General features: G+C 43.1%; 2 protein-coding genes across 5 annotated transcripts in view; both read left to right on the top strand.

Moving 5' to 3' along the window:
* Window positions 1-3,219, top strand: part of LOC118787827 (oxysterol-binding protein-related protein 5-like) — a 54,428-nt gene extending 51,209 nt beyond the window's left edge. For both annotated transcript variants that reach the window (XM_036543528.1, XM_036543529.1), the window contains 5 exons: window positions 76-255; window positions 410-539; window positions 843-957; window positions 1,051-1,153; window positions 1,276-3,219. In XM_036543528.1, coding sequence (XP_036399421.1) covers window positions 76-255; window positions 410-539; window positions 843-957; window positions 1,051-1,153; window positions 1,276-1,411 — 664 coding nt within the window. In that variant the 3' untranslated portion in view covers window positions 1,412-3,219. The remainder of the gene's footprint in view (window positions 1-75; window positions 256-409; window positions 540-842; window positions 958-1,050; window positions 1,154-1,275) is intronic.
* Window positions 3,220-6,645: 3,426 nt separating this feature from the next.
* slc22a18 (solute carrier family 22 member 18) overlaps window positions 6,646-12,771 on the top strand; it is a 32,204-nt gene continuing 26,078 nt past the window's right edge. For 2 of the 3 annotated variants that reach the window (XM_036543795.1, XM_036543794.1), the window contains exons 1-5: window positions 6,771-6,908; window positions 7,350-7,526; window positions 7,749-7,846; window positions 8,691-8,836; window positions 11,184-11,316. In XM_036543795.1, the coding sequence (XP_036399688.1) occupies window positions 7,386-7,526; window positions 7,749-7,846; window positions 8,691-8,836; window positions 11,184-11,316 (518 nt within the window). In that variant the 5' untranslated portion in view covers window positions 6,771-6,908; window positions 7,350-7,385. The other variant, XM_036543796.1, reaches the window with a different exon arrangement.

Genomic DNA, 12,771 nt, shown 5'->3' with positions numbered 1-12,771 from the left:
ATCCCTCTGTTTGAGTCTTCCCTATTGCTTTGGTGTTTGGCCAAGCTGTGGACAGTCTCTGTGTGTACCCGCCAGGCTGTGGCAGCATGTGACCAGTGCCATCGTGGCCCAGGACCAGGAGCAAGCCACACAGGAAAAGTATGTCCTGGAGGAGGCCCAAAGACGGGAAGCCAGAGAGCGAGGGGACAGGGTGTGGACCCCCAAGCTCTTTTGCCTCGACCCGGTCTCCAATGAGTGGCACTACAAATACTCCGAGTACGTACTGCCCCAGTGGAGAGGGGTTACAGACGGCTCTCCCTTATGAGGGAGGCTTTGTGAAGCCTACTGCATCCTTTGACATATTTCCTTCAGGTATAATGGATAATTGAGGCTTTGAGGTCATTTCGGTGTTCTTCCTTGTGCTCTCCAGCACCAGACCCTGGGATTGTGACACTTGTTTGGTCCAGTTTGAGAAGGACGGGGTGATCCAGACTAAGGAGAGGCAGCGTCGCAGACCCAACGGGCTTTCATACAGCCAGAACTGGGTGGCCCAGCAGAAGGTGAGCGCTGCCTTACCCGGACCTCCAGGTAGACGCTGTAAACCAGGACCAGCTCCTCAATTCTCCATGTCACTCAGTGTTCAGATGAATAAAAAAGCTATTAATCATTCAGTTGATACCCTACAGACAGTATATGCCTGAAATCGGCTCCATCTCAAAAGACAACCAATTAATTTGCAAGTATAATTTGATACCCAAACCAAAACAGAGAAACTCATGAGAGGTGTTGGATATATCTCCTATAAATCGCTCCAGTGATAACTGTTGTGTGTGTATGTGTGTGTGTGTTCATGTGTTTCACAGGCCGAGGGGCCAGGCAAACAAAGGAAGTCCAGCAGCCAGCCGTCCAGCTGCAGTCAGAACACAGAGAGCAGCAGCACCACCCCCGAGCCCACGCACGAGTCCTCCGACAATGAAGGCAAGCGGGGGTCAGGGGTCAGGGGCCACTCTTCACATTTGCTCTTACATCATCTGACTGGTCTCATGTTGCACCACGGTTTCCCCCTTTTAGGATTCATGACCCAGTGTGTCAGATGCAACAGAGACGCGAAGGACATGGCTGGGATCGTGGCCTCCATAGCTGCCATACAGAAGACGCAGCAAGACATACGCAGGTATGCCTGTCTGTCCCCTGGCCAGGGGCTGCCAGATATGTGACCATTTTATCAGATGCATTGTCATCTATCTTTTGCCATTTGAATGATGTGTGCCTTTCCTCCTTTGCCGACTCCTTCAGGAACCTGTGCGGCCTGAGCCAGCAGATGTTCCGGCAGAGAAACGCGGAGGAGAATGTGACGCTGAATGGCCGCCACTGTCTCATCCTATGTGTCCTGCTGTTGCTGCAGCTGTTCATTAACTATGTGTTCACATGAGCGGCGGCACCACAGTCCAGCAATATACACAGTCACACCATCACTCGACTCCAGAATACCCGTAGAACCGACCCACTCCGAGGCACCGAGCACTTTTGGAGACAGAGATGAGAGAAAGATGTTGAACTTCTAATGACAGGAGACAAAGACAAAAATGAATATTTTATGTTATAAATGTGTGGCAGGAAGATTTTAATGTTCCTTCAGTACAACTAGAGGAAGTCCACCTTTGTACTGCTAGCAATACTGTTTTTCTGTGTTCCTTTGGTTCAAGGCCCCATGAGACAGGAATAATCTTTTCCCCTTGCACGTCAAACTTTGCGCCTTAATGCTGAAGCCAAAAAAATGAAGAAAATGTCAGCAATGGAAGAAAAAAAAAGAACTTTGGTTGTGCAATTCCATTTTATAAAACTTCTGTTTTTACAAAAGTAGGTCTTGTCTTTAATAATGAAAACCAAAACAGTATTTATACCCCTTAAAGATGAGTACATGTTTACAAGTGTGAAATCGACAAAAGAAGTGTATATATGTACTGTACATACGATAGTGGTGTGGTTTTGCCAAACAGTGCCAATATTCCTAAGACATTCAGAGTAGAAAAAACACAATTCTTGTGGTGAAACATGCCATTTTGAGCAGTCAGTGGAAATGCAGGGGCAGTTGGGCATGTTTCCCCCAACATCTCAATTGAAAATTAGTCGCAACTGGTTTGCTGGTCTCCATGGGGCAGTTAGAGGGAAAGGAACCAGTGTCACAGTTGACCTCTCTGCTAGCACAATCATAGCCTAGGTTACTGTCCAAGTTTAGCAACTCCATGTTTAGAAACCCAAGCATAGAAACTCCATAGCTGTGTTTGCTACAAAGATTCATAGAGGGTCTGCTCAACAAAATGATCCTGGACTATTACACGATTTACAGCAGGACAGTGTCTCAAATTGGTCTAATTTCAAACTGTACCACATGAAAGAACCGTACACTACGTGAATGAAATACTGTAATACATATATTTTTTGTCATTGGAAATGTTCATCAAAATACTTGGCAATATTTCACTCTTTTCAATTTTTTTTATTATTTATTTATTTGGTTTAATAGCCTCACATCTGAAATGTATGTTACTTACCTATGTTACAGGTATAATAGCATTCAGCTATAATTGCAAAATGAATGTTTTTAGTGTCTGCATTCTTGTGTCACACATGATCAGGTTCATTGGGGGTTCCATGTGTTTCATGTTTTTAGGAGCAAATTTATCAAAGGATTGAGGACATGAATGAATACAAAACCTACCACAAATAAAACATTATGGGAGCATATTTGTAATTTTTATTGCAGACAGTGTCTGTAGCCACTAATATCAAGAGAAACGGGCATTTCTGAGTTTACATCCATTTCTCTTCCATCAGGTGGCGTCGAATGGCTTGGCTTTCATTCTCCTCCTCTCCTCTCTCTCCTTCGCTGTCATGCTGTCTTGAGGGAAACAGCAGTCCTGTCCACAGACCACTTGTGTTAGCATTAGCTGTGGGCCATGCCACTGACAGTTTGGTGTAGTCCTGCCACACCTCCCAGCAACTTTTTTTCACGCCCAGAGAGCCCCTGACAGTAGTGCCTTATGCACAGGGAAAGACATACGCCTGACCCCTGTGGCTGGTGACAGCAGTGTTTCCTCTGCAGCCTTTGGCCTCTCGGCTCTGTTCAGCCAGTAGATGGCAGCACATGGGGGAACAGGCTGTACCTGTAATGGGCAGTAGCAGGCATCAGAGTTTCAGCTACAGGCTCCAGCTTCCTGTTTGCAGAGCCATCCTCAAAACAGCACACTCCATCAGTTGTTTTCACAGGTGGGATTGTGGAGAGGACATTTCAAATCATTAACATGTTTCAGATGTCATTGTCCAATGTCCTTTATAAAAACACTGAATGAGCCTGAATGAAACATCACTGTGATGTCCATGGTAAGGTTTTTTGAAAGCTGTCTTTCAAAACAGGTATGTGCTGTGAACTGAAGCAGGAATACGTAAGTTATGCTTCTGTAAAGGTCTGCTTCTGAGGGTGTATGCAAGCAGTATTTTGTTCCACCGTGACGGGAAGTAATTAACACTATAGCATTGCCTTGAGAGGAGGTGAGATTACTCTTCTGTCTCTGGGCAGGTGGTGTTAATGTGCTCTGCCCCTGTTCCATGCACATCATGCAGTTACTGCTGAATCGAGGGCCCGCTGGCCCCCCAGCGGTGTTCTTTCCATTCGCTTCATTGCAAGCCATTTTCAATTTATCATGTTAGACTTGTGTCTTGATACCCTTTTAAAGTTCATCTACCCTTCTCTTCATGTTTCCCTCTGAATGAACTCTCTGCTATCTCATTCAGTACTGCATTTCTGAATCTTAATGGCAGGTTGGGCCTGGCTGTGTTTGTCTCTTTGGTTGAGACCTCTTGTTCCAAAATGCAGCTTTCTATCTCCTGTTTTTATGCTCTTTACTTGTGGTAGCCTGTGTTTCACTGACCAGTTCCATTCACCTGGTCTCACCACATGCAAACTGTACATTTTAGTGTAGGAGGTTTGCTATGTGGTATGTGAAGGGTGTTTAAATTGGGCTCGCCTGACATTGACATAATTGTCACTGGTAAGTATGCTTCAACCTTGGGACTGCATACACAAGAGGTACTTCAGTTTTGTTATCAATGGCTACAGACATGCTCTTTGATAAATCTGCTCCTTAGTCTCATGGGTGTGTTTTTTTTTTGTCTTTCTGAAAATACATGTATATTTACTATTATTTTAATGTGTCCTACTAGTTGCTTTGCCTTTTCTAAACTTCAGAATAGCTTTGGAAGTCATTTGTTATTAGTAATTAGGTTTTAAGGTGATTATCCATTAACACAGTTGAAATATTACACATATTCTGTTGCAGGTTAGTTTGTATACTCAGTTGAGAGTTATTTTCACCAAAGTTTTATCCATCATCACACGCATTTAACTCTCAGAATCTTTTTTGCTTTGACAGAAGTATGTTTGTTGGCTTCATTCAGAATTTTACATGTGAAACACTGTGGATAGACAGGAAAACATAAAAGACTCCATTGTAAATATAGGGTCAAACTACGTAGAGCATCCATGTCCTGTAAATTGGTCACTCACATTACTGAAACAGTGAGTCATATCGTCTAAGTTGGTCTGATTGTGACTGATTCAGTTCGCACCCATAGCCTGAAGCACCTTATTGGTCACATTTATCAGTTCCTCTTTCCTACAAAATCAGTACAGTATCGGGCTGGCAGAGCAGATGCTGTCAAGGTATGAACCTCCAGGAAGTGACTGTAAAAGCGCCCTCAGATTCTTGCCTGCTGTGATAAAAATGACCACAAAGCACCCTGTCCAAATGCTGCCTGAGAGTAGCACACATCCTCAGTGGTTGTGGTAAGTAATCAAACAACTTTACATTAGTGGCCATACAGAAATATAATATACTGAGAATATATTTTCAGCTCAATCAGTATATTTAATGTATGTAAATTATTGCCATTTTGGTATATGGCAATATATTTCTTATATGAAATAATTTATTTCAATTGTATTTGCAGTATAATCTTGGGCTGAACAACATATTTCTCAATATATTAAAATACATATATATTTCTGTATGGCCTGGTTCACTGACCACACTTCCAAATGAGCATATGTATCTACCTTCATCCTTTTGGGCACTTAAGCTCCAAAAACGTGACTAAAATGTCCCTAGAGTCACATTTAAGCAAGCTGACACTGTGTATGGGGTTAGAATGTAACCTACCTACTGGTAGCATCCAGGACATCACAACAAATGTATGACTGGGGCATTGAATGGATGAATGAAGTGGTGTAGTGAGGGTTTCAGTATCCAAACTTGGATGTCTCTTCGTTGTTTGAGTTGACTGCCTATTCGAGCTTGAGCTACTCCATAACTCTGCTCCCTCACACAACTTAAAGGAAAAGAAAGTTATTTCACAGTTGCTGCTGCTTTGAACTAAGCCTCTTAGAGTGGCAAAAGTGGTTATAAGAGGGAAAGAAAATGTTATGCTTTGTGTTCAGCTACTGCATAGTGCTAAATCCTAGTTTAATACAGTTGGTTCAGTTGCTCCGTGTAGATTTTTATTCAGTCAATTTGTTTTGTCACAGTCAATGACATAGTTTACAAATGAATAAAGATTCTTTTCACTGTGTTCTGACTGATGTTCTTGTGCAAAGTACCATTCCATGTGTCAAGCAATAAATTGCTTTGAATGCACAGACGTTTAAATGGACCATCGTTTCTGGCTAATATGCATGTTATATAGTAATATAAGGGTGGTTTATACTGTGGAAGAACAAAAAATTCTTTGCATTTTCAAAAAATAACTTGACTAAATTCAATCACTCCAATTTAGCAATTAGTGAATGTTGTTGGCAATGAAGGCTTTCAGAACATATGGCTATTGACTTTGTGCTGTAATCTGAGTTAGTGCTCTGTGGAACAGTAATCAACATCTAGACTAGAGGCACAGCTTGTTAAATGCGACAGATACTTGTCAAAACAACTGAATGCTCATCAAATTCTGAAAATCTTGTTTAAAAACAGAATTATGTTAACTTAGAAACTGCAGTAATATTTACTTTTTGGGTGTAGCCAAGACCTCAAACAATCATTAGTAGTTGGAACTACAGTCTAGTCCTGAGGAATATTTCACTACCTAATCAGGCAATTTATTAGAAATAATGGGAAAAAAAATGTGTTTTGCCGTTGCATTGCTTGTGGCAGTGTGTCTAGGGAGTATGACCTATAAGAGCAAGTGCTAGCAGACCTAGAGAATAGGCCTGATACATGTGCATACTGTGAGATGAATGAGGTAATGCTATGGATTGATACTGTATTGTAATATCTCGCAAATGTATTCCGCGGCCATATATGTTGGACTTATGCCAACAAAACTATTTTTGACTCAAAAGTGGTTCAACACTGGATAATTTTGCGATGCCGTTAGGAGTTGACACGTGGGAAAACAAAGGTAAGAATAAAGGCGAAAAACACACCAAAACATGCCTCATGCTTCGAGTAATACACAAAGAACAGTTGAATGTGGGGCGTCAAGACATTGTCCAGCCTTAAAATGTACCGTAAAGAAATAAATAAATGTTTAATCATGTGAGAACGTAGGCAACGTGACCCATGGGTTTTAAAAAGCTTTCCAAAATGGGCGGAGTCGGTGATGTCAAGAGGCGTGCCAAGATGGCGCGTAAATCTGTTTGTGTATCATGACTAATGTTCGTAATATTCGTAATAGATTTAGGGAATAATTTCAACATGAATGAATACGTGTTAACACCTCGCTGGTAATTATATAAGACTTCGTAAATTTGTGCAAAATGATAAAAGCAATGTTTCCAAATCAAGTAAAAGGATCGAAAAGGTTATGAAATAGGTTTTAACTAGTTCTGTTTTGTTACACTTCCGTATCAACAGAGCATTCGAATAACATTTCAAGGGGTAAGTAGCCAGAGAGCTGTAAGACCAGTCCCGAACGGTCATTCCACCCTGCAGGATCAAAGTTCCCTTTAGGCTGCGGTGAAAGCCCTCGTCCACTGTGCCTAAGTGCAGATAGCTTACTTTGTTGTGTAACAACGTCTGAAATGGCTTCCGTCTGTTAGCTCTGAGATAAAAGTACGACTCGGTGTTAGTTCGAAAACGAATAGGTTTTACAGTATTTTCTTACCACCAAAAAATAACGAGAATCTTGTTTTAAAGACGCATCTGAACATATGTGTTTATGCACCACGGTTTTCTGTCAGATACGAGAAAGGTACCTCTGCTACCTGCAGACAGTCACTTTGTTGATGGTGAAGGCTAACTATTAATTTCTATGCAGCCTGGGAAAAAATGTCGGTGCATTCAAAGTAGCATTGCGGTGTCTTCGTTGATTCTGCACAGTGGTCTTTTGAATTGGCGTTGCTGTTGCGGTTAAAAATGTCGGGACCAGAATCGGTTGCACAGACAGCCCCAGTCGACCCGCTAACAGCCGGCAAAATGCGAAGAGTCATCCTCGTCACCTACCTAATAGCGGCGATGGACATCACGTGGTTGTTTGTCCAGTTCTCCATAACTCCCGTAAGTAACAAAATTAATATTGCACATGGAATTTACTGCAACTGATGAGTTATTCGGGATGTAGAGTATACAGTTACTTGTGTGCCACTGTTACTATACCGGTAGTGAGGTAGAAATGGTAAAATGATTATTATCTGACATAGAGAACCTAACTGATACTGAATTGCATGCATGAAGACATGAGCTAATTTTTGGTGACTTTGTTCATTTCTGTTTTGGCAGTATTTGGCAAAGAGGCTGGGCTTTGACACCCTCTGGTTTGGGTATCTGCAAACGACGGTGGGCATCATTCAGCTTTTGGGAGGTCCAATATTTGGCAGGTGAGTAGGTGTTTGATGTGCTTCTTTTCACATGGCTGGCTGTGGAGCACGGGCATAAAAAGAATGACTCGATTCAGTTCAATTTAGCTGATTTCACTTTGGTGTAATTGAGTATCGTCCGATTGGCTCTGGGCCATAAAAAAAGCCATCTGACACAAGGGCTGCAGTGAGAGGCAGTGGAGTGCTCAATACCCGACAGCACACAAGACTCTGTATCAAAGGTCCCAGCTCCTCATGTTCCCTTTCGCTTGCAACAACTCGCCTGCTCATTCAAGGACATGAAAGCCCTCACTGAAAGCTCGGCCCTAAGAGCACCACTGATCTGAGCTGAATCGTCTTTTAGAAAGCCTTGTTTCAGGAGTCATTGGAAGCACACATTTTTTACCTCCCTCCTTTGTTCAAAGCTACAGCATTAAAACGCACAGGAGTGTGCCTAGGTAAACCAAAAAATAGTGATTTATTAGCCTAAAGCAGATTAGCCTAAAGCAGATTCTGTGTAGCAACAGTGGTTACCTACTCTGAAAAGCTTATTTTGTGCTCGACAGTCCAGAACAAAGACGGAGGATCACAAATGTAGAAATTTTGTGCCTCCCGCATCAAAATTTATTAAAAAGTAACCATTGTGGAGTACCTAGAAGCTGTGTGCCTTACACCAGTAACTCATTATTGTTTCTTTATTTTGCTGTGCTTCCTGATGTTTAGTTCTGTTGTACGTTTGGATGGTTTTGCGTACCCGCATGTACGTCGTTACCATACTGCCATACTGATCTTACTACCAGTTTATTGAGCGAGCCGGTGATCTCACCTGGGCAGTACTGTGACTGACGATAGGTCCTGTTGGTAGGTTTGCCGACCTGTTCAGGGCACGGGCAGCCCTCGCCCTGTCCTGCATGGCCTCTGTGGTGTATTTCATCCTCCTGGGCCTGACCAACAGCGCTCTCATGCTCTTCATCCACAAGCTGCCTGCCATCTTCATGCATGCCCTGCCAGGTAACCAGCGGGGCCTGTGGAGGGTGGGGGTGGGAGAGGCAGGGGGTCAGTGTGATGCCACTATACATTATATTACATTGTTGGCATTTAGCAGATGCTCTTATCCAGAGCAACTTACATAGGTTACAGTTTTTTTTACATGTTATTCATTTATATATTTGGATATTTACTGATGCAATTCTGGGTTAAACACCCTGCCCAAGGGTGCAACAGAAGTTGCCCAGTGGGAAATCGAACCAGCAACCTTTCATGTAGGAGTCCTGCTCCTTACCACCATGCTACGCAACCACCTACCACACTATACCCACCACTGAATAATTTCCGGTTCAGCTGCAGGCTATGCTCTTAAGTGAGCGGAAGGACCTTATCTGCAGCTTCCATGCATTTGGACATTAAATTGCATTTTAAAAGAATAGCTACTGAATTTGTTCACAATGGCCCACCCCACTGCCCTGTTGAACCGTTAGTGCATTTTGTGTGGATTGACACATATGATATGGCATGCATATGTTACACTGTAATTTTGAAAAACAGTGTATGCCTGGGAATGTTGTTGGGACATGGGTCAAGTAGGAGTACCTTGGCCTGTTTCCTAGAATATATGCACCATACACTCACTTCAAAGAATTAGTCATTTGGATGAATTCGTAGTATGTGTTTGTGTCGTATTATACACTATATGGCCAAAAGTATATGGACACCTGACCAACACACCCATATGAGCTTACTGGACATCCCATTCCAAAACCATGGGCATTAATATGGAGTTTCCCCCCCTTTGCAGCTATAACAGCCTCCGCTCTTCTGGGAAGGCTTTCCACAAGATTTTGGAGTGTGTCTGTGGGAATTTTTGCCCATTCAGCTAATTTGTGAGATCAGACACTGATGTTGGACAAGAAGGCCTGGCTCACGATCAGCATTCTAATTCATCCCAAAGGTGTTCAATGGGGTTGAGGTCAGGGCTCTGTGCAGGCCACTGGAGTTCCTCCACACCAAACGCATCAAACCATGTCTTTATTGATGTTGCTTTGTGCACAGGGGCACAGTCATTCTGGAACAGGAAAGGGCCTTCCCCATACTGTTGCCACAAAGTTGGAAGCATACATTTGTCTAAAACGTCTTTGTATGCTGTAGCATTAATGGTACCCTTCACTGGAGCTAAGGGGCCTAACCCAAACCCTGAAAAACAGCCCCAGACCATTATCCCTCCTCCACCAAACTTTACAGTAGGCACTGTGCATTCCGGTAGGTAGCGCTCTGCTAGCATTTGCCAAACCCAGATTTGTCCATCAGACTGCCAGATAGTGAAGCGTGATTCATCACTCCAGAGAACACGTTTCCACTGCTCCAAAGCCCAGTGGTGGCATGCTTTGCACCACTCCAGCCGTCACTTGGCATTGCGCATAGTGATGTTGGGCTTGTGTGCAGCTGCTCAGCCATGGAAACCCATTTCAGAAAGCTCCCGACGCACAGTTCTTGTGGCGGTGTTGCAGCCAGAGACAGTTTGGAACTCTGTAGTGTGATTCAACAGAGGATAGGCGGTTTTTAGGTGCTACGTGCTTCAGCACTCTGTAAGTTTGCGTGGTCTACCGCTTCGTGGCTGAGCTGTTGTTGCTCCTAGATGCTTCCACTTGACAATAATAGCACTTACAGTTGGCCGGGGCAGATCTAACAGGGCAGAAATTTCACGAACTGACCTGTGGCAAAGATGGCATCCTATGACAATGCCACATCTTTGTGTGTTTTGAGTTATTCCTGGAACAGTCCTGTGTATGATGGGCAGGCGTTTTCCAAGGAACATCTGAGGAATCCACGCAGACATTTTACTGCTTTGGGTCTGGTTCCTGCTACATGTGTAGGCTGATCTCAGAATACCCAAGAAGAGCAGGAGCGCAGGAGTAATTTGAAATTGTGTTGTTTTTGGAGCACCTGCTGCTTGTGGTGGTTTTACGTAACGTACATCAGTAACATTCAGACTAACTCCTGACATGTTCCCCTTTCAGTCAGCAGAATAAACACATTGCATGACAACTTCAGGAAAGGGATTGATTATCTTCCAGTATGATCCAGGTCATATATTTCACTGTGATGTGCAGTTTTGTGGAGCTTCGTGGCTGAGCTGTTGTTGCTCCTCGATGCTTCCACTTTACAATAATAGCCCTTACAGTTGGCCAGGGCAGAAATTTCGCGAACTAACCTGTGGCAAAGATGGCATCCTATGACAATGCCACGTTTAAAGTCACTGAGCTCTCCAGTACGACCCATTCTATTTCTAAGCCTTTCTAAGTTTGAAGCCTGCAGGCCCAGGTCAGACTGCACTGTAACACTGCCTGCATCTTCACCACAGGGACTCAGATGGTGGTGGCTGACCTGTCAGAGCCCTCCCAGCGAGCCGACGCCCTGGCCAAACTGGGTCTCTGCTTCGGCATCGGGATGATTGCCGGGTCTTCCCTGGGGGGCACGCTCAGCACGCGATACGGGTAGGCTGGTCCCTCCGTCCGAAATCTGGCGAGTGAGCATACTTACCATCCACTACTGAGTACCATCCACTACTGAGACGGTACATCCTGGATCTTGAGACGGTTAAAGGAAAGTCAAGGAAAGGAAGAGGGATTCACACAAGGAACCCAAGTACATTCTATAATAAATGCAGAAAGACACAACTGAAGCTCAACAGCAGAATATAGGAGACTATCAAATTGTAATACATGTAATGCAGTTATGGAAAATAACCATAGTATGGTTATTCATTGAAATATAATGACACATGCATGGTACTGTAGTCTGTAATTTATATAATCTATAACTTATTCAGTATGGCAGTACCTATGTTTGGACACATTCCTCTAACTCCGCAAAAGCAATTTTACAAAACAGAAAATGTGACTATATTGCCCACAGATGATGAGGAAGTGACAATATGACCTCAACAGGAAGTAACTTCTCAAGGCTTCCAAAGGAAAATGCACACATCACTTGCAACATTATGGTTAATCGTAGCATTGTCCTCTTTTGTTTTCAGATAAAGTAAATATATTGCTTTACATCTTTTTGTAGATATGTTGTGTCATCCTCACTATCCTCACTAGCTAAAATGTCAATGGGATCTTTCTGAAGTTGATGCTAGGAAAATGGAGAGTTAACGTGCTGTGGACTAAGTCTGACGTCATATATTTGTTGCCATGGCAACAAGCATGGTGGAATTTGAACTCCCTTTGAACAAAACAGCAGCATATTAATAATAATTTGCAAGCTAAGTCTAATTTCATTTTGTGGAATCTGACCTTGGCTCATTAGACTTGTTATATCCACTGGAGGGCAGTATTTGCACAGTCATACTGATGGTGATGAGGCTGATGCTGGTCTTGCCCAAATTCTAAAAGTCCATTCGCCTTTTGCCTGCCACAGTCAAAATTATTACAGGTTGCCTTTTGGGGGTTTTCAGACATTACGCAGCTCATCTGGATGCTGCTGCAAAATGATACTTGTTTTTTGAGTGGTTAACATTGTATGCATTTAGAACATTATTGCCCAAGATTTCATGGGGATTTTGCACTTCCTTGTTGGATATGGTATGGTTTTCACTGAAGTTAGGAAAGTTACATGGATGGTTCACTATGATTTGTCATGACGGTACAGATCTTATTCAGGCCTTTTACTTACTGATATGGAGCGAAATGTTTGAATTTAGTCATTGGATTGGGGCCAGGTGTCCAGGTGGAAGTACTTCACTAAAGTGGACACAGCTGACTAAAACAAGTTTTGAAGGGTCATCACATTGGTGCTTTTTGTGCGCAAGGGGTCTTTAGACTGTTTGTTATTTGTGTGTTTGGAGTTCTTCCTAGAACAGCACCGTGTATGACGGGCAGGCGTTTTCCAAGGAACATCTGAGGAATCCACGCAGACATTTTACTGCTTTGGGTCTGGTTCCTGCT

Source organism: Megalops cyprinoides, chromosome 13, assembly GCF_013368585.1.
Source record: "Megalops cyprinoides isolate fMegCyp1 chromosome 13, fMegCyp1.pri, whole genome shotgun sequence".
Lineage (NCBI taxonomy): Eukaryota > Metazoa > Chordata > Actinopteri > Elopiformes > Megalopidae > Megalops > Megalops cyprinoides.
The sequence above is the reverse complement of the archived record's forward strand: the minus strand, read 5'-3'. Positions and strand labels throughout refer to the sequence as shown.